At 46.9% G+C, this 21,930-nt stretch overlaps 1 protein-coding gene across 1 annotated transcript in view; it reads left to right on the top strand.

The window, feature by feature from the left end:
• The window catches only part of KCMF1 (potassium channel modulatory factor 1), a 146,110-nt gene extending 126,671 nt beyond the window's left edge, over nucleotides 1–19,439 (top strand). The window contains exons 5-7 of the mRNA XM_082243256.1: nucleotides 6,057–6,220; nucleotides 8,292–8,574; nucleotides 18,754–19,439. Of these exons, the coding sequence (XP_082099382.1) occupies nucleotides 6,057–6,220; nucleotides 8,292–8,574; nucleotides 18,754–19,015 (709 nt within the window). The 3' untranslated portion in view covers nucleotides 19,016–19,439. The remainder of the gene's footprint in view (nucleotides 1–6,056; nucleotides 6,221–8,291; nucleotides 8,575–18,753) is intronic.
• The last annotated feature ends 2,491 nt before the right edge of the window (nucleotides 19,440–21,930 follow it).

Raw genomic sequence — 21,930 nt, 5'->3', positions numbered from 1 at the left:
TGATGAAACAGGAGAATGATTGCCAGACAGGGACAAGTGTGTTACCCTAGCCCTTGGAGTGCCTGAACAAAGATCTTTATGGCAAGATCACCAAGTATTATTTAAGTAAAAGCTGAGGAATTAAAAAAAAATACTTTCTCTTTCGTTCATTGACAGACACAGCTCCTGTCATTCTTGACCATTGGGTTATGCTGCCCCCTACAGGAGTAGGACACTAGGCAGAAAAAAACTTCTGGCTACACCTGTGGGCAGTCCCAGGGGATATACTCCCTCATCCCACTATTGTCACTCATTTTTTTTCTGCCTAGTCAGAAGTAAGGATCTAGTTCCTTGCTGGGATCTTCAGTCCTAGCAAAATTTTTTAGATAGAAAATGTTTTCCTCCTGGATTTTTCCTGTGAGATCTATCGTCAACTGCCGGATTGGGCTGGATAATTTAGATCCAGTGGTCACCTCAGTCTGGCCAGCGAGCGCACGCAGGCCTCAGCTCTGCGCTAGGTTGGCCGCGACATAGCCCCACTGAACGGCGGCTGGCCCTGCGAGTTAAACGTCTTGCGAGTTTGCATACTACCTGGCCTCGGCCTGAGTCGCAGCGTTCTTCCTGGCCGACAGCCCCCATTTGATGGAGAGGAGGATCTGTCTGAAGCAGTGCCCACCTGGTTCTGGGTATGGTGAGTAGCTGTTCCCCCCTCTACCCCTGGAGGGTTTTGGGGTGGACATGGGCCCCTCCTGTCCTGAGGCCTGGTCTCCCAATTTTGGGTCCCTGTATACCTCGTGGTGCCGCGCAGGGCTGCAACTTTGTTGTCGCCTGTGTATTCTTATACACGGCGGCCATGTTTGTGTAGTTTGGCGCCCATTTTCTTGTAGTTTGCCTTTGCAAATAGCAACGGCCATGACCGTGGAGCCCTATGGGTTGCAATTTCAGCAGTGGGCGCACCTCCTTATCCCCTGGTGCTGATTCCTGGATCATTTAACTTCATAATCGCCATACGTGCAGTGCAGAGTCTCCTGGTGGTTACAGGTGCCTGTGTCGGCGGGTGGAGAGCCTGGTGGGGTTCTCTCCTGAGGATTGCTCTGTGCCTCGCTCTGTGCTGGGTGGTGCTGCCAGCGTGGTGGGGGTTGTTCCTTAGCAGTGTGTTACAATTTTTTGTGGGGTCCGCCTGGTGACTCATGGAGACTTTGGAGCACATTTCCCCACCTATTCCCCTCTCTGAGGCTGCAGGGTCCTCCAGGTCCCAACCGTCCATCCATGCACTGACGGTGGTCCTGGAGTCCCTTGTGTCCCAGGTTGAGTCAGCTTGTGGGTGACCGGCTAGCAGAAAGTGCCACCGCCTTCCTCTGTCTTATCAGATCCTGAATCTGATAACGCCACCAGAGGCGTGGGTCACCCTTCTGGGTCTGTGACCACGTGCCTGGAATCCGCGGATAGTGAGAATGATTCCTCTACGTTTGCGACGGCGCACATAAAGGGGCTGGTGGATGCACTGATTGCCTCTGTGCTTGAGACCCTGATGATGGAGGACGCAGCTGAAACTGTGACGGAAGCGCAGGTACCCTTTGGCACTCACAAGCCATCCAGAGCGGGAAAGGTGTTCCCTTTCTCTGCCTATTTTGACAGACTTGGCGCTAAAGAGTGAGGACAACCAAAGCATCCCCGTGGGGTTCCTAAGCGTTTTACTAGGCATTACCCATATAAGGAGTTCCTTCTTAAGAAGTGGACTGTGCCACTCGTGGTGGACCCTCTGGTTTCCAGATTAAAAAAGGCAACCGTGATTCCAGTTGAAGAGTCCCCGTCCTTTAGGGACCCGGCTGACCAGAAGTCAGAGGCTAAGGTACACATTAGCTGTTTGGCAGTGAGGCCACTATTTACCATTGCCCTGCTGTGGCAAACTCTGACCGAGTGGTCTAAGCTCCTACTCTGTGACCTGGAGGGAGAACAGCTCCCCCCTGCCTTTGGTGAGCTGGCGGACCAGCTGGTCCAGGGAGTGCAGATTATTTGTGATGCCTGTTTGAATGCGGCTCCCTTGATGGCTCTCCTCTCTGTGGTCCCTCGGCATGTCTTTTGGCTTAAATGCTGGGTCTGCGGACCAGACTTCTAAAAAGGCCTTGACTGATATTCCTTTTCAAGGAGATGTTGTGTTGAACTACCCTGGATGACATCATTAAAGGTTTCACAGGGGGGGAAGAGTACCTTTCTTCCGCAGGCTACTAAGTGCAACGAACCTCGTCATAGACGTGAACCTTCCTTCTTGGCTCATAAGTTTTTTCGTCCTTCAGGGTCAACTGACAAGAGCTCAAAACCTTTCAGGGCCTCCTCTGGTGGATCCAAACTAACCTGGTCTAGCAAGCCTAGAGCGGGCTTCTCCAAACCTGCGTACATGACTCCTTCTGCATGAAGGTGCGCCCTCACCCTTATCAGGGGTGGGAGGACGTCTTCGCTGGTTTCTGGACCTGTGAACTTCCCTGGTACAAGACAAGTGGGTCCATGAAGTCATTCAGTCCGGCTTTAAGATCGAGATTCTCTCTTGTCCCCTGGCAAGGTTTTTTCCTTCCAACCTGCGCCTGTCCTCAGATCGTTTACAGGGTCTGTTTGGGGCGGTACAAGACCTGTTCCTTCAAGGGGTGATTGACCCAGTTCCAATTTAGGAACGTTTTCAGGGTTTTTACCCAAACCTGTTCACAGTCCCCAGAAAGGAAGGCAAATTGTGTCCAATCCTGGACCTCAAGGCGCTAAACTGCTTTGTGCGGGTACAGAAGTTCAGAATGGAGTCCAATTGAACGGTGGTGGCATCCTTGCGTCAGGGGATTTCCTCTCCTCTATAGATATGAAGGCATTATAGATATCAAGGATGCCTATCTTCACATTCCAATATGTGCATGTCACCAGCGTTTTCTTTGCTTTGCTGTGGGAGAGGAGCATTATCAGTTTGTGGCATTACCCTTTGGTCTCGCCTGCGCTCTTCGGGTCTTCACAAAAGTGTTGGCTCCGGTGCTAGCCTTGCTACGCCAACGGGGATCACAATACTGGGCTACTTGGATGATCTCCCTCTGCTAGTGGCGTCTCCCTCTGCTCTGGTGGAGAACCTGGAGATCACAATACGAACTCTGCAGGAGTTCGGCTGGATTCTGAATCTTCAGAAGTCTGCCCTGTTTCCGTCCACAAAGGTGGACTATTTGGGTAGCCAGAGTGCTCCTTCCTCTGGACAAACTCCAGAAATTGCAGACTGCATTTCACCTCCTGCTGTCCAACAAATGGTCTTCCCTCCGGACTTGCATGCAGGTGCTGGGCCTGATGGTATCTACCTTCAAGGCGGTTCTGTTTGCACCGATGTCCCTACAAAAGGAGATTCTGGGCAAATGGGACAAGAATACGCAGTCTTTGGACAATCATATCTGGCTGAGTCAGGGAACGAAGGAGTCCCCCTAATATGGTGGCTTCGCTCTCTGGCGCTTCGGCTGGGAAAAATCCTTCCTCCCCCCTGTATTGGTCAGTGGTCACCACGGATGCCAGCCTGTCCGGCTCAGGAGGTGTCCTTGGCAAGAATTCTGCTCAGAGGATCTGGATGCTGGAAAAGTCCAGACTACCGATCAATGTCTTGGAACTCCGAGCGATCAGACTGTGTCTGAATCATTGGACTGATTGTCTTCAGGAATGTACAGTGCGCATTCAATCGGACAATGACATAGCCATGGTCCCAGTTCGTCGTTCCTTTCTAGGGTGGTCTCTGACTTTTATTTGAATGTAGACATTGTTTTGCCTTCCCTGTGTCTCAGGCCTAAACATCCGAAGGGACGTGCCTTGCATGCCTTGGACATGCTCAGTTGCGTTCTATTTTTTGGCACTGCCACTAGAGACCAATCTGTTAATAGATTTAAGATTTACTTAAATTTAGGGGCTCTGTTCATCAGCAAAATTGCAGCCTCCAGAAACAATGCTGGAGGCAGTTTACAGCACACACTCATTTTGGTAGCATATTTATTAATGTGGAATGTATGTTTCGTGTAAGAACATTACCCATTACCCAAAAAAATAAAGTTCCACTTTAACCTGATCTTCAGGCAGATGTAAAACACATTCTTGTAGCTCTGTATGTGTTCATACAACTTTTTTTTTTTTTTTTTTTTTTTCTTTCAACTATAAGCAGTGTGACTGAATTTGATTTGCAATGACCCTCTTGCAGTCTGACAATCTGAGCTCAGACGGAAGGAGGAAATAGCAGCACAAGGAGCTGGTTCTGTGCCTCGTACGTTCACTAAGACAGCTCTTAGAGGAGTCAATTTTTTCTCCGTTCAGCCAGTGGGTTCAACAAAAAACAAGATTACTTGACTTGATTCTCCTATTCACTTGCTGTAAATGGGGGAATCCTCACCGCTGAGCTATTGTTTTCTTCCCCACCATCAGAATACAGTACATGGTTTCATTTACTAAAACTGAAGAGTGCAAAATCTGGTGCAGCTGTGCATGGTAGCTAATCATCTTCTAACTTCAGCTTGTTCAATTAAGGTTTGGCACAAAAAAAAAAAAAAAAAACCTTTAAGTTGATTGGTTTCTATGCAGAGCTGCACCAGATTTTGGGCACTCTAGTTTTAATAAATCAACCCCACACTGATTGCTTGCTAACAAAATTGAGGCAGTGCTGTGAAGGTGAAGGAGTAATGCTGAGTGGTGTCAAGCTTTTCTTTTTGCCAGTGTCCTATCACTGCAGATGGAGCATAACCCAATAGTCTTAAAGTGTGACTAAACCCACAACAGTAGAATCAGTTTGTATATGCAGTAAAGCATGCTTGTTGTCATCGTGGAAGCTAAGGGGCTAATCCTCTGCATTGTGTAAAAAGACCATTTGATCCTGTCTCCTTTGATCCTCCCCTCCTCCCACTGTCCCCAAAATATTTCCTAATCATACAGAGCCAGGGGACAGGCTGCACATGCTCAGTTGCCTGTGTATTGCTAGAGAGAGGTTGTTTTTTTTTTCTTAAGAAGGTGCATGTGATCAGCCCAAAGCCAATCAGCACTGTCCAGACAGAGGGTAAGGGGTCCTGCATCCTGATAGGACAGTCATTGCAGAATTAAAACTACTCCAACAAGCTTTAACCAGACAATAATATAAGTCACAAGACTGCTATATACTGCAGACGAGAAAAGGTATTTAACAGTTTATATTTACTAAAATAATTGCTTCCACGTACTGTGGGAGACCAGATATAGTGAATGCGGGGTCCTGGGTTTAGTAACAATTTTTAGGATTTAACTCGCCTGTGTACTGTGATGTACATTAAGGATTTTTCAGGTAAGTAATAAAAAAAAAAAAAAAAAAAAAAAAAAAAAAACATTTTTGTACTCATAGTAAAATGCTTTGAGGAACACAAGTCCCACCTCTCTGTTTTTATGATCTTGTTCTCTATACTGCTTTGCTACAAAACTGAGGCAAGCAGGAAGTAGGAGGCATTATCTTGGCTGGTCTATAGTTTTATTTTAGTTTGCCAGTGCATGATCCTCTTGAAGGTGGCAATATAATTCAAAGGTACTCCCTGTGTTAGTCAATAAACTTGTAGAAGGTTTTAGAGCCCATTCACATTGAGGCGACACGACTTCGGGGGGCGACATGTGAAGTCGCGTGCACCGCGACTTCGGCGCTACTTGCAGACACTTCACATAATGGAAGTCTATGCAAGTCGCTCCGAGGTCGCCCCAAAGTAGTACAGGACCCTTTTTCTAAGTCGGAGCGACTTGTGTCGCTCCTATTAGAACGGGTCCTGTACTACTCAATGGACCGCGACATACCACGACTTGTCAGGCTGACAAGTCGCCTGACAAGTCGCGCTAATGTGAATGGGCTCTTATGGTGAGTGCAAACATCCTGGTATCCTAAATAATTTGAAGTCTATTGATTCTTGTTTAATCGTATGAGTAGTTCTCTTTTACTTTTACCTCTAGCAACAAACATTATGTGCTTTCTTGAACAGGCGATCCCAATTTAGCATTAAGCAAACTAACACATTTTTTGGTGTACCATACTTGATATTGTTTTCCTTAAGTTTTTCCTATGATGAATCCAGCGGAGTTCGGCACGTACGAAGGATGTTTCACCCTGGCCGAGGGTTAGGAGGGCCACGAGCTCGCAGATCAAACATGCACTTTACTAGCAGTTCCACTGGAGGGCTTTCATCCTCACAGAGCTCATATTCACCAAGCAATAGGGAAGCCATGGATCCTATAGCAGGTAAGTCATCGGCCTTAGGAGGGTTTTCTATTTAAACTTTAAACTTCAGGGTTTTAATAAATGTATTCAGACTAGACGTTTGTAGCAGTTGCACAACCATTCATTTATTATGCTGGTTTTCTTGCTTGTATTATTGCTTGCGACACACATGCCGTTAAAGAAGAATTCTGGGTATTATATTAGAGTCTGTGAATGCATCTGCACTCCAATTCGATGCGAGAACCTTTGCAAGGGTTCCCACGATTAGCTGCATGAGGCAATGGATGGCTGCCTTCTCTTGCAGCTAGTGGACCATACGCATGTAATCTGTCTTGCAGTGATCACATGCAAGTGCTTGGCTCTGGATGTAGGCAGTGTGCGCCCAGAGCCAATTGCTTCATGAGAAATTGCATGCGAGTGGCCACAATTAACTACGGGACCGGACAGCCTTCCATTGCACCCTAATTCACCCTAAGTCTGTTTAGGCTGCTGGTGAAGAAGAATAAAACATGACTTGTACCTTTTTTTTAATGCAAAGTTTTTTTCACCTAAACAGGAACTGACATTTCTGTGGGCGTTCTGTAAACCAACTGTGTACAGAACGCTTCCAGTGTGCCATATTGCATTGAATTTTACAGAAAATTCTAGTTCTGCAAGTTGTTAAGGAAACTAATTTTATTTCTTTATTAAATTACAATGTGGTAATTATGCAAATACTGCACCACGATAGCACGTACCTCCCAGCAAATTAGCTAAAGAAGAAAACTTCCAAGATAACCTCTGTGTTCTCTTTTGGTTCACTCATAAGAATTCTGATAAAACACTGTAGTCATATTATTATGACAATATCGAAGATCCTTTAGCCCATCTAGCATTAAAGAGGAACTCCATCTTTTCCTCCCCAAAACAGATGCATTGTGCATGTAAATGAATCACAACCTCACTGTCAGTTTATGTGTAACTTGCCTCTTTTAGCTGTATAGAGCAATTCTCTTTCTGTGGTGTAAATTTCAAAGTTCTCTGACTTCTGTTTCCTTCCTTTTCCAGTCCTGATACCACATGCCCCATGTTCCTTTGAGCCTCTGTAGCTTCATCATGGGCTATGGGAGTCCTTTTGTACCAGTTCTGGGAGTTGATGTGGGTGTGTCCTAGGGTTACTGTGGGTGTTTCTCAGCCTTCATGTGGGTAGTGACAGCTGTAAATGTGTCATACCTCCTCCTGTGTCATTTCTGTCTTGCAGCGTGCCAACAAATAATGATTTACTGCAAGACTATCTAGGAAGGGATATGGGGGGTTATTATGAAGGTTTTTTTATTTTTATATGTAAATCAATCTCTTCACAGAGCGTAGGGCCTTTGGTGGGTGGGATCTGAGGGGTGGGACTCTCCCTGTTCACATTTAATCAGCATATTTAACTGGGCAGGATTGGATTCTAATTTTGATCCTTTCAGTCCTGCCCAGCAGCAGTGCAACCAGCTTTCACAGCATGATGTGTATATTATAAGAAAGGCTTGCTTCTTGAATAATGCTGTGATCTGTGAGTTGGGACTTAGGAGATTTGGACTCTTCCTGTAGGTGTGACTGGGCTGAATTGAATGCATATTAGGATGTATTCAATCCCACCCATCATCAGAGCTGTGAAGGAAGTTGTATAATTTGCAGAGTCTGAAAGACTACAAAGGGGGTGTTACAGACTGGCTGCTGTAGGAAGTGGCTGTGGAAGGGACAGAGTCTATCGATAGGATGTACGGAGTGTCACTTAACGCAAAGTCACAACGAAACCCAGAATACCAGGGGATCTGCAGACAACTGAGCAACATAGTACAGAGTTATGATCTATGCTGGGATCGATCTTTCTATTCCGTTCTAGTGAAAATTGTTGTAAATTTGGAATTCAGCTTTTACTCTGGTGATGCTAGAAGTGTCGGAATCGCCTCCCTTTACTGAGATTTAGCGCTTATATTGTGAATGCTGGCTCTGGAGCAAAATGGCAAACAGATCAACTTATACATGTATTGTTTTTTTTTTTTTTTTGTGGAATATGTGTTTCAATGACGGAGTTTCATGTTTTTAAATTTTTTCTTCTTTACAGAGTTATTATCCCAATTATCAGGCGTTAGGCGTTCAACGGGTGGTCAGCTCAACTCCTCGGGGCCTTCTGCCTCTCAGCTGCAACAGCTACAAATGCAGTTACAATTAGAGCGGCAACAGGCACAGGCAGCACGGCAACAACTAGAAACGGCACGTAACGCAACTAGACGCAACAATGCAAGTAGTGTCACTACCACCATTACCCAATCAGCAGCAGCAACCAACACATCTAATACGGACAACAATCAGCAAACTATACAAAATTCACAGTTTCTTCTCACAAGGTATGCATGTATTGAAAATTTTGGCTATAGTTTTTAAGTCAAACCTTTTTCAGACTAGTGTGTCATTTCTTCTCCAGGGATGTCTGTTTGCTGCTTTTAGATTTTGTTTGAAGCTAGGGTGCTAAGGAACTGAGTCAAAACAACTCTACTGCAGACCATCCAGTTAAAATATACCATTAGGTCGTTTTGTATTATGCAAGTCCTATTTTCTTTCCCCCCCCCCCCCCCAATGTTGAAAGTCAGTGCTGTAAGCATCCTAGACATAGGGTGCAAAACAGACTAAAGCTGACCATAGGCCTTCAATCTATGTTTGGTCCATTAAATCGTTGCATTTCCTGAGGCTAGAACATCTTCAGTGATTTCTAATGTCTCTTGGTAACTTTAGTTCTTTTTGAGCAGTTGGATTGTCCATTTCTTTGCAGAGCTCATCCTTTGAAGTTGGCAGATGAAGTCTAATTTGATATTCAGGGCCACAAAAAATGAAACTGTGCATTGTGGTGTGCCATGCAAATACAGTTTGCAGTTCAATACGGATCATCTTATTGCTAACCGCACACCAGTGGCCAAACTACCAGGGTCGCAGCAGTCGCCATTGTGACTGGGTCCCCATCCCCCTCCCAGCACTGCTGCCACTAATCCCACCCTCTCTCACCACTGCCACTGATCCCACCCCCTTAACCACTGCCACTGATCCCACACCCTTAACCACCACCACTGCCACTAATTCCACCCCCTCACCACCACCGCTTTCACTAATCCCACCCCCTCACCACCATCGCTGCCACTAATCCCACCCCCTCACCACCATCGCTGCCACTAATCCCACCCCCTCTCACCACTGCCACTAATCCCACCCCCCCTCACCACCACCATTGCCACTAATCCCACCCTCCCTCACCACCATCGCTGCCACTAATCCCACCCCCCCCCCCCCCCCCTCACCACCGCTGCCACTGATCCCAAACCCCCCCCCCCCCCCCTCACCACTGCTGCCACTGATTCCACCCAATCCACCACCACCGCTGCCACTGATTCTGCCCCCTTCACCATCACGGCTGGCACTGATCTCGCCCTCTTCACCATCATGGCTGGCACTGATCTCGCCCTCTTCACCATCACGGCTGGCACTGATCTCGCCCTCTTCACCATCACGGCTGGCACTGGTCTCGCCCTCTTCACCATCACGGCTGGCACTGGTCTCGCCCTCTTCACCATCACGGCTGGCACTGGTCTCGCCCTCTTCACCATCACGGCTGGCACTGGTCTCACCCTCTTCACCATCACGGCTGGCACTGGTCTCGCCCTATTCACGGCTGGCACTGGTCTCGCCCTCTTCACCATCACGGCTGGCACTGGTCTCGCCCTCTTCACCATCACGGCTGGCACTGGTCTCGCCCTCTTCACCATCACGGCTGGCACTGATCTCGCCCTCTTCACCATCACGGCTGGCACTGATCTCGCCCTCTTCACCATCACGGCTGCCACTGATCTCGCCCTCTTCACCGTCACGGCTGGCACTGGTCTCGCCCTCTTCACCATCACGGCTGGCACTGGTCTCACCCTCTTCACCATCACGGCTGGCACTGGTCTCGCCCTCTTCACCATCACGGCTGGCACTGGTCTCGCCCTCTTCACCATCACGGCTGGCACTGGTCTCGCCCTCTTCACCATCACGGCTGGCACTGGTCTCGCCCTCTTCACCATCACGGCTGGCACTGATCTCGCCCTCTTCACCATCACGGCTGGCACTGATCTCGCCCTCTTCACCATCACGGCTGCCACTGATCTCGCCCTCTTCACCATCACGGCTGCCACTGATCTCGCCCTCTTCACCGTCACGGCTGCCACTGATCTCGCCCTCTTCACCGTCACGGCTGCCATTGATCTCGCCCTCTTCACCATCACGGCTGCCACTGATCTCGCCCTCTTCACCATCACGGCTGCCACTGATCTCGCCCTCTTCACCATCACGGCTGCCACTGATCTCGCCCTCTTCACCATCACGGCTGCCACTGATCTCGCCCTCTTCATCACCACCGCTGCTGCCACTAATCTCACCCTCCTCACCACCACCGCTGCTGCCACTAATCTCGCCCTCCTCACCACAACCGCTGCTGCCACTAATCCCACCCTCCTCACCACCACCGCTGCTGTCTCTAATCCCACCCTCCTCACCACCACCGCTGCTGTCACTAATCTCACCCTCCTCACCACTGCCACTGATCCCACCCCCTTAACCACTGCCACTGATCTCGCCCTCTTCATCACCACCACTGCTGCCACTAATCTCACCCTCCTCACCACCACCGCTGCTGCCACTAATCTCACCCTCCTCACCACCACCGCTGCTGTCTCTAATCCCACCCTCCTCACCACCCCCACAGCTGCCACTAATCTCACCCTCCTCACCACCACCGCAGCTGCCACTAATCTCACCCTCCTCACTACCACCACAGCTGCCACTAATCCCACCCTCCTCACAACCACCACAGCTGGCACTAAACCCACCCAGCTCACCACCACAGCTGCCACTCATCCCATCGTCCCCTCCCCACCACTACCACTGCCAATCATCCAATCCCTGGGTCGCCAGGGGTCAGGGGGCCCTGCATGGTTACTTGCACTGGGGCCCCAATGGTTCTATTTACGCCTCTGCCGCACACATTTAGATTTTGATTGTACAATCTTATTTAGATTTACCACCAACCATCCATGATGGCCTACCCAAACAATCTTTTCATCTGTTTCCAAATAGGCAGGCTTTCGCACTACATGTTTCCTATAAACCCACTCATATCAATGAACAGAAATACAGAAACAAAATCATATGTAGCAAAAAATATGTAAAACAAATTCTCCTTTTTTCTTATATAAACCATATAAATCAATTGAGCTGCTGCTATGACAAAACCAACAATATATCTGTAAGCAAAAGACGCAAGAGTGCTGCGCTCTATGCGATACACGGCGCTAGCTCCTAAGAAAGTTAAAAAATATCACAAATCAACACAAATAATAACCAATGTATAAAAAAAATGTATATTTCTCTTACGTCCTCCGACAGTTGCTGCCCACTCATACAGTCTTCACCAATGGGGTATTGACTTTCTCTCCTTAGGAGTAGCTAGGCAAAAGACTTGTTAAAACAAAAACATTTCCATAGACACACCCATGGGGGCTGTCCCACTGGTCCAATACCCCTCCTGCAATAACCATCCCAACTCAGTTTGTCTTCTGCCTAGTTCAGGAGTAGTCAGGCTTCCCTGTGCTGGGGCTACAGTCACAGCCGCCTTCTTCTATTTTATGATTTTATTTTCTAAAGATGTATTTTTTTCTTTGCATTGGTAGCTGTTTATTTTGTCAGCTTTCGGATCTTCGGATGAAGATGGAGTTTGCGGAGCTGGGAATCGGACTGGTCATCCTGGTTCTCCAGGACAGAGGATCAGATGGAATCCCAGCCCGCCATCGAGCATTTCGCAGGCTATGTGTTTGCCCTGGCCTCACAAACGACCCATCCCTGTCCCCAGGGATGCAGCCTTGTGAGGTGGCTACCTCACCGGACACATGCACGGTTCGTCTGTGCACTCCTGGTGTCCTGCGTTTTTGGCTGGCGGCACTCCCCTGCCATCTGAGGGTGGGCGGTTTTCCGTTTATTATGAGGTACCCCACGCCATCGGGTACAGGTAAGTACACTCTGTGTGGGGCCTCTGTCTGGGGTCGGCAGTCCTCTGTGTCTGTGGTGTCCCCTATGTCTGTGCGTTTTTGGGCTCCCTGATCCTGGTCCCTGCGGGGGTTTTTTCTCTCACAGCCTGCGCTGTGTGGGGTTTGAGGGATCCCTCTCCTGTGTCACTAAGGTGCTTGGAGGTACAGACTAGTGTGGCGACCGCTGCGGGGTTAAAAACCGCCGGTCCGCCATTTTAGGTGTAGGCAGCATGTCTGACTTAACTGTGGGCACTTGTATAGCATTGTGTGTAGTGTATTTTGGTACATTACGACGCCATCTTGTGTGTGGCAACGATCGCTCCGAGCACATGTCGGCGGCCATTTTGCCGAAGCCTCCCATTGTTTTGCATAGGCATCCATGTTTCCTTAGCCTGCAGCCTCTGTTCAGTCTCTGCGGTGACATCACTTCCTTCCTTTACTCAGGAGCGACCGAAGGAGCTGGTAACACACTTCTGGGGCTCTGTCCTGCTGTCCTTTCTTTTCCTCCATTGTGCAATCTTCCTGGCTCAGTTTGTCCCTGCGGGGGCGGGTCTGTGTTCCACAGCCATTGTAGCGGTGTGCTGCAGGGGTCCGCGGCACCCTTAAAGGGGCAGTACCTCAAAAAAAAAAACTTTTTTTGCAATGGAATGTCAGGACAGCAAATTCCCTCCAGCTTTGGTGGGGGATTCAAGTTCTTTTGAATCCTCTACTCTGACTAATTTGGCTGCTGTTGTGGCGACTTTGGTGTCCAAAATGGATGTGCTGATGTCTGAACGTGCTGCTAGAAAAAGGCCTAGGATTTCTTTTTCTTCTGATTCTGAATGTGACATGGTTGCTGTAGGTAGTGTGCCCCTTTCAGGGTCTCGCTCTTCTCAGGACCCGCAAGAGTCTGAGGGGGAGGCGGAGGTTACAGGGGTGGATGATTCCCCCCCCTGGGACGCCGGAGGAATGCGCGGCTATGGATGCGCTCATTTCTGCCATTAAAGAAACACTACATTTAGAGGATGAGCCCAATCCTCCAGGCATTGTCATCTTTTGGTACACACAGGACCCCGTAAGACGGCGCAGGTTTTTCCCTGCCCCGCGGAGTTTCATCACACTGTGAATGAACAATGGCGCAATTTAAAACACACCTTCACGGTGCCTAAGAGGTTTCAACTTCTCTATCCTTTTGCGTCTACTACGGTTGCACGCTGGTGTGTGTGTCTCCTTAAGTGGATCACACTGTAGCCAGATTGAACAAGGCTACACTGGTTCCTACCGAAGATTCTCCGGTATTTAGGGATCCTACAGATAGGAGGCTGTAATTGCTTGCCCGCCACACTTATGTGGTGGCGGGTTCCATGCTCAGGCCTATTTTCGCCTCTGTCATGGCGGCTCAGGCTGTGGCTGACTGGACCACGGTGCTAAGACGCACACTCGTGGCTGATTCTCCGCCCCCCCCCCCCACTACCGTGGAGATGGTGGACCAGATTTATCAAGGGGTCATGTATTTGTGCGATGGGGCCTTAAATGAGGCCCCTTTAGCTGCGCGCCTGTCCAGTGTCTTAACCGTCGGCTGATATGGTTGAGGAGCTGGTCGGCTGACCAGAAATCTAGGAAGGCGGTGGCTGACATTCCCTATGCGGGGTCTCGCCTTTTTGGGGAATCCCTGTATGAATTGGTTTAAGGAGTCACTGGGGGTAAGAGCACTCTGCTGCCCCAGAATCCGAAGGGCAAGTTTTTCCACAGCAAGCGGGGTCCCGCCTTTAAACCTAATCAGGGTTCCTTTCGTGCCTTCAAGTCACAGTACAAGAGGAAACCTTTCAAGGGCCAGGTTGGCCAGAGAAAGCCCTGGGCCGGCAAACAAAAATCCGACCAAGCTGGTGCGCGGCTCAGTCCGCCTCTGCCTGAAGGGGCGCCCTCACCCATTTCAGGGGTGGGGGGATGTTTGCGCGGTTTCCTCCAACCTTGGCTGCTCCGAATCTCAGGCAGGTGGGTTCAGGAAATTATTCGGTCAGGGTACAAGATCGAATTTCTATCACGGCCGGCGAACAGATTCTTTCCCTCAAATCTTCATTTGACCCCAGGGCGGTTACAGGACCTACATCAGGCGGGGCAGGATCTTCTCGCTCAGGGGGTGATTGTCCCGGTGCCTCATCGGGACAGGTTTAGGGGTTTCTATTCTAATCTGTTCACTGTGCCCAGAAAGGAGGGCAAAGTGCGTCCGATTCTGGACTTGAAAGCTCTGAACCACTTTGTGCGCGTTCGCAAATTCCGCATGGAATCGCTCCGCTCGGTGGTGGCCTCTCTGAGCCCGGGAGATTTCCTGGCCTCTATCGACCTGAAGGATCCGTATCTACACATCCCCATATTCGAGGGTCATCAGAGGTACCTCCGATTCGCTATCACGGAGGAACACTATCAGTTTGTGGCTTTACCTTTCGGTCTCACTTCGGCTCCAAGGGTCTTTACCAAAGTGTTGGCGCCTGTTCTGGGACTGCTGCGGGCGCAGGGCATTGCGGTCTTGGGTTATCTGGACGATCTGCTGTTAAGATCAAGTGCCAGTCAGAGCCTGCTGCGCGATCTGTCCACTACGGTCCAGACGCTCCAGGAGTTCGGTTGGACGATCAACGTTCAGAAGTCGACCTTGTCTCCTTCGGTTCGTCTCCCGTATTTGGGAATGGTTCTGGACTCTGCTCAAGCAAAGGTGTTCTTGCCGGAGGACAAGCTCCGGACCTTACAGTCCGAGGTCAGGTCCCTCAGGGACAACGAATCCTCGTCACTCAGGACCTGGGGTTGATGGTATCGGCCTTCGAGGCGATACCATTTGCACAGTTTCACACACAATCTCTCCAAGCGGAGATCCTCTCCAGGTGGGACAGACTACCTCAGTCCTTGGACGTGAGAGTGTCTCTGAACCGCCAATCCAGAATGGATCTCTTGTGGTGGCTTCAGTCCCCAGCTGTGTCGGAAGGAAAATCCTTCCGGCCGTTACTATGGACGGTGATTACCACGGATGCCAGCCTATCTGCCCAGGGCACTTGGTCGGAGGAGGAATCCTCCCTTCCAATCAACATTTTGGAATTGAGAGCGATCAGGCTGTGCCTGCTCCATTTGTCGGATCGTCTTCAGGGCCGTCCTGTGCCGGTGCAGACGGACAATGCCACTGCGGTGGCGTACATCGACCACCAAGAGGGCACCAGGAGTGCCCGGGCAGCCCTGGAAGTGACCAGAATTTTGTCTTGGGCCGAGACTCGTGTCCCGGGGATCTCGGCAGTTCACATTCCGGGTGTGTAGAATTGGCAGGCCGATTATCTGAGCCGCCAGACCCTGGACCAGGGGGAATGGTCCCTGCACCCGGAGGTATTTCAGATGCTGTGTGCGAAGTGGGAATCCCCGGATGTGGATCCGTTCGCGTCTCGGCTAAACCACAAAGTGGAAAGGTTTGTGGTAAGAACGCGTGATCCTCTGGCAGACGCCTCGGATGCGCTGGTGGTGCCTTGGCATCAGTATCGTCTGATCTATGCCTTTCCTCCGATTCAGTTGTTGTCCTGGTTCCTTCGCAGGTTGGCCTCGGAACAAACACTGGTGATTCTGGTGGCACCGGACTGGCCACGCCGGTCCTGGTACGCGGACATCGTTCACCTGGCCGTCGAGCCTCCTTGGCGGCTGCCAATGCGGGAAGATCTGCTGTCTTAGGGTCCGATCTTCCATCCTACTTTACAGTCGCTGGCTTTAACGGCATGGCTGTTGAAAGCCAGGTCCTGAGAGACAGGGGTCTCTCTTCGGAGGTCATTCATACCTTAATCAAGTCCATGGGTTTCTCTCCTCGTTCATACTCGGTGGCGAGAGTGTTGGCTTTCCTCCAATCTGGTGTGGACCAGCGCCTTGCGTTGGCTACGATGAAGGGCCAGGTTTCTGCACTGTCTGTTCTTTTTCAGCGCACTGTGGCATCTAATTCTTTGATTCGCACCTTCATTCAAGGTGTGCGTCACTTGGCCCCTCCTAGAAGGGAGTCTCTGCCTCCATGGGACTTGTACTTGGTTCTGTCCGTGTTACAACGTTCCCCGTTTGAAAACATCAGGGAAATTTCATTACCTCTGCTATCTAAAAAGGTTGCTTTTCTGGTGGCGATCACTTCTGCTGGCAGAGTGTCGGAGTTGGCGGCGTTTTCTTGGCGCTCCCCTTACCTGGTGGTTCATATGGATAAGGTGGTCTTGTGACCAAACCCGTCCTTTCTTCCAAAGGTGGTTTCGGATTTTCACCTCAATGAGGACATTGTCTTACCTTCGCTCTGTGCGAATCCTAAGCATCCTAAGGAAGATTGCGTTGCATTCTTTGGATGTTTTCAGGGCAATCAGGGTTTTCCTGTCAACTGAATCCTTTCGGAAATCGGATTCTCTCTTTGTCCTTACTGAGGGACCTCAGTGGACCTCATGGATCAGACAGACAATTGTTCTGGCCTATTAGTTGAGGGAAAAGGTACCACCCTTCCCTGTCAAGGTGCACTCTACCAGGTCGGTGAGTGCATCCTGGGCTTTCCGGCATCAGGCCTCAGTGGCCCAGGTGTGCAAGGCTGCGACTTGGTCGTCAGTTCACACCTTTTCCAAATTCTACAAAATTGATGTTCTGGCATCAGCTGATGCCTCCTTTGGCCCCAAAGTTCTCTGTGCGGCAGTCCAGTAGGGGACCCAGGTTTTATTGCGGGTCCCTGGCTGTTGGGGTTGTTTACCCTTTGGCTATTTGCTTTCCTGGTTTGTTGCTCCTGTTGAGCCTTTTTTGTTACCCAGAAGGTTACCTTTCTGTTCATGTAAGGTTTCTTTCTCGGATATGGGTACTGCGTTGCCTTTTCTGATGGTTGCGTTTCCCACCCCTCATGTCTACACTGCTTTGGGACATTCCCATTGGTGAAGACTGTATGAGTGGGCGGCGACTGTTGGAGGACGTAAGAGCAAACGGAATTTTTGTAAAATCTTACCGTAAAATTCCTTTCTCTGAGTCCTCCGACAGTCGCCGCCCCTCGTTTGGGGTTCTTATACACTTAACTGCTTTGATACCAAACTGAGTTGGGATGGCTATTGCAGGAGGGGTATTGGACCAGTGGGACAGCCCCCATGGGTGTGTCTATAGAAATACTTTTGTTTTAACAAGTCTTTTGCCTAGCTACTCCTAAGGAGATGAAGTCAATACCCCATTGGTGAAGACTGTATGAGTGGGTGGCGACTGTTGGAGGACTCAGAAAAAGACATTTTACGGTAAGATTTTACAAAAATTCCGTTATGTACAATGTTAATTGATATCATAAAGTGCTAATAATAAAGCATAAAGTGCTAGTGCAGAAAAGAAAAAAGGGAGTGACCCCCAGTGCAATCCCGGGGAGAGGAAAAAAAGAAAAGACGGCCGCCTCCTAGCGTAAAAAAATATAAATGATCTTTATTATAAGCCCATTTATAGGGCCAATAGTGAGGAAAAATAGGTTAAACACTCCCATACGCTTTCCCGCACTATACAATGAGAGAAATACAAGCAGAACTACCCAACAACGGCATGCGTTCCAGCTAGGGCCATGAACATGGCAACCTGCATCCCAGCTTGATGCGTTTCGTCATCAGAGTGGCTTCTTCGTAAATATCTGCCTCCTTGTAGTGTCCCCTGTGAGATCAAGAACCTCTTCTTCTTTCTTTTTTGCTTGACTTAAATTTTTTGTTTGGAATAAAGAGTCCATGTTTGTTGCAGTCATGTACTTGTTCGCTACACATATCATAGTCTTTAGTCCTGGAGCAAGCCTGAGAAGATGGCCCCCCTCCAGCAAAGTCGTATCACGGCAGCAAAAACAATAGAAGGGCTGTTTTTAGTTGAGAAAACATACTTGCATAGACTTTTTTTTTTTTTTTTAACCCATTTTAACCCAGAATTTAGTGTCACTTTAAGTGTTTTCTGATAGACCAACTTCCCTACAAGTTGCACTCGCCGATCCATACTCCCTTGCTTCCTCCGCACTGCTGGAGTCAACTCTGTCTAAGCTCCATTTTCATGTTTTGTTGGAACTTACCAAGGTAGATGAAGTCATATTGAGGTGGTCACATGATCTGCCACATCTGGAAGCCGCACTCCATTGGAGATTGGCGAGTATAACTTGCTCAAGGGGTAGACTACCAGCAGGTGCTGTCACTTTGCACTTAATGGACAAAGTGACAGTGGGATTTATGTACTACAACTGGAAAACACAAGATTGGTTGCAGCTGTACATGGTAGCCAATCAGCATCCAAGTTTTTTGTCAAAGCTTAATTGAACAAGCTGAAGTTAGAAGCTGATTGGCCACCATGCACAGCTGTGCCAGATTTTGTACCCTCCTAGTTTTAGTAAATCAACCCCAGTGTCTCCAAGTCTTTTGGAATTTAAAATGCTTAAAAAAGTGTCTATAATAATAATAATTATTTCTTCAGATGTTTATCTTCTTTTTTTTTTAATCTGTGTTTCCAAATCTGATGCAGATTGAATGACCCGAAGATAACAGAAGCCGAACGACAGTCAATAGAAAGTGAACGGGCAGATCGAAGCCTCTTTGTCCAGGAGCTCTTGCTTTCTACATTGATGCGGGAAGAAAGCTCCTCCTCAGATGAGGATGAGCGGGGGGAAATAGCCGATTTTGGGGCTATGGGTTGTGTAGATATAATGCCTTTAGATGTTGCTTTAGAAAACTTAAATCTCAAAGAGAGTAATAAAGGAAACGAGCCTCCGCCACCTCCTCTTTGATGACATCCCCCTTTGCAGACAATGTCCTCTGTGCTGTAACTGCCAATGAAAGTGGACAAACAACTATCTTTGGGTTTGTTTTGGTGATTGTAATTTCCAGTCTGTCACTCTTGTTACATTGTGTACATTCAAAAAAGTAAAAAAAAAAAATGTAAAAAAATTGAAAAAAAGAGACAGAAGCAAATATATATGACAAAATCACTTAACTAATTTTTACTTCTAGCAAATATACATAGGTAGCAGTTCCAGAGGCAGCCGTCTGCTTCCTGTACCTTGACGTAAACAAAAATAAAGCTCTCCTAATCTCCCACATTCAAACTGAAGAGGAAAAATCTATATGGATAAAAAAAAAAATCTCTAATGAAGCTGCTGTGTGTATTTATGAATATTAATTAATAAAAACTGCTTGGATGGTTTACCATAACTACTGCATGAGGTTTTTTGCAGCGTGCATGAGTTTTTAGTGACATTGTCATTAAGAAAAAAAAAAAGACAAAAGAAACAGACTTAAATTCTAAGACTGTTAAACCGTAAATCCCAAAGCTTTCCTAAACATTATTCAAAAGGTTACAGCACCTGACGACATTCAAAGTTAACCTAAACTCTAGTGGGCTTCAGCCTTGGATCTTTTGAATAATGTACAAATATTTTATGTGAGTGAAAAGCAAGTTCTGCAGTGGCATTAACTGTATGTCTGCTTGGATTTTCATGTGACAATTTCTCTAAAATGCCATCATATGCAGTTGCCACTAGAAGGGTGTTTTACTAAATTATAAATAGTTTTAAAAAAAATCTTATAGATTTGTTGTGTATTTTGCTAAGTATACTGATAAGGCATTATTTAATCATTAGATGGCAGCATTGTCCTTTTTTTCTTTTTTTTTTTTTTTTCTTTCAATCAGAGATGCATGAGGCCTCCATGTGCAGAAGGAAGAATATGTATATACGTTGCCTGTAGCAGCCAATAAAATACTTTCATTTTCTAGCTTGAACTGGAAAATGACAGCTGGAATTTTGCTATGAGCAACATAGGTACTTTTTTTTTTTCCCCCAGACACCTTAAATCATGTGAGGTCTGATGTAGTGGCTAATCTGAGCAATCTATGTGGATGATCTCAACCAAGCCAGTTAAAGCAAATATGCAAAATTGACTCCATAGTGACCTTCTTTTAATTGCAGTTTAAATTTAAATTACAATAATATATTGACATTACAGTCAGGCCGCTGCCAGAAATTGCAATATGTGATCCTTCGAGCAAACCTTGTTTTCTGTTTAATTTTCTTCATGTGGTTGTTAACAAAGCCTTTTCAACTGTTCAGTTTGTTTTATCCAGGTGTAGAGTAATTCATTTAAATGCTGTTTAAAGGCAAACGTTATCCCAGGTTGTGTTGTCTTCGTTTTTTTTAAAAAAAAAAATCCTTTTCACATTCTTAATTCTATTTTTCCTGAGTTCTTATTTATGTATTTGCTTCCTAGTTTGCAACGATTGTCCACAAAAAGGAGAGCTTGAGGATTTTCCTCCCCAGACTTTGTCAGTATATAATACGTAATTCCTAATGCTGTTGTTAGCACTTTTTTATTTATTGTTACTTTTTTTTTGATTTTTCTTTTGGCATACAATTAAAAAGCCTTTGATTAAAAATCATGCCACCTACATGCCTATACTATTAATCCTATATGAAAATATGTACAGTGTTCAGTGTACAGTGCATAGAATTTCATAAGGGTCCGGACACAGTGGGTAGCAGGTTACTTTTTGTTTTTGTTTAGCAATGTACAGTTAGAATATAAAGAAAATAAAAGGACAAAAGAGTATGCACAGCTTTCTGATGAATCTACCAATATATTATCACTTGATCATGTCTGCATTTATTCTTCTCTTCCTTCTCCTTCACTTGGCAACTGCCAATTGTTGCAGCATCACCTTGTGTGCAATTGGAAATACAGTGGTGTGTTGTAACCCACGATAACACTGGGTATATTAGTGATTGTCCCTCACCTATATACTGCTGACATTATGTATTCCTGCAAAGTGTTGCACTTGAATGTTTCACCCCATCCATTCGAGGGTTATGGTGCTGAAGGATTAAAATGAAGAGGCGCTCCTGGTTTTGTTGTAGCAGTTTTTCCCATTTTTTTTTCCACTTTTTTTTTTTTTTTTTTTTCCAGAAAAAATTTAAAACAAGTAAAAAAAAAAAAAACACTCAACAAAACGTTTCTTCAAGCTGTAGTCTTTTCAAACACATTCTGCACATTACAGCTATAAGTCCAGTTCAATAAAGCATTTTCAAGACTGTTGCTCCCTTGAGTTTCTTTGTGAGTAAACACAGATGAGTATTTGCTCAGGAATGATGGTGGAGATCTCATTTTATGCTGCAAAGCCATCCTTGTTTGGTTCCTTGTACTTGATTACATTAAAACATTAAAATACAACAGTTTTATTTATCATTATCTTAAAGCAGAAACTGACCACCAGTTTGAAAGGTACTTAGGCAGGATAAGTAAAACCTTTTTTTTTTTTTTTTTTTTTTTTTTATAAAGAATGGCTGCACTTCAGTGTAGCTGATGGTAGTTGAGAGATGCATAAACTTGATGGGACCATATGCAAGTGCTTTATAGGAGTCCCCGTATGTGCTATAGTTGGTTAAAGTACAGAAAGGCTCAAAAAATAGGTACCAGCTATAGTTTTGTGGCGCATTTGCTACCAGATTCCTGAGATTTGTCCAGGACCAACATGTTGCACATTTGCCACCAGATTCCTGAGATTTGTCCAGGACCAACATGTTGCACAATCTTATGTAAGCTGTTGGTGTATTTTAAGGAAAACCATGTTTTTAGTCAATATCATCTAAATTTAAAAGTTTATTAAATGTAAAATGATGGGTTATGTCACTCTCCAATTACTTATAAAAAA

The sequence above is a fragment of the Pelophylax lessonae genome, assembly GCF_965119305.1.
Source record: "Pelophylax lessonae genome assembly, chromosome: 1".
NCBI lineage: Eukaryota > Metazoa > Chordata > Amphibia > Anura > Ranidae > Pelophylax > Pelophylax lessonae.
This window is presented reverse-complemented; position numbering and strand designations above follow the sequence as displayed.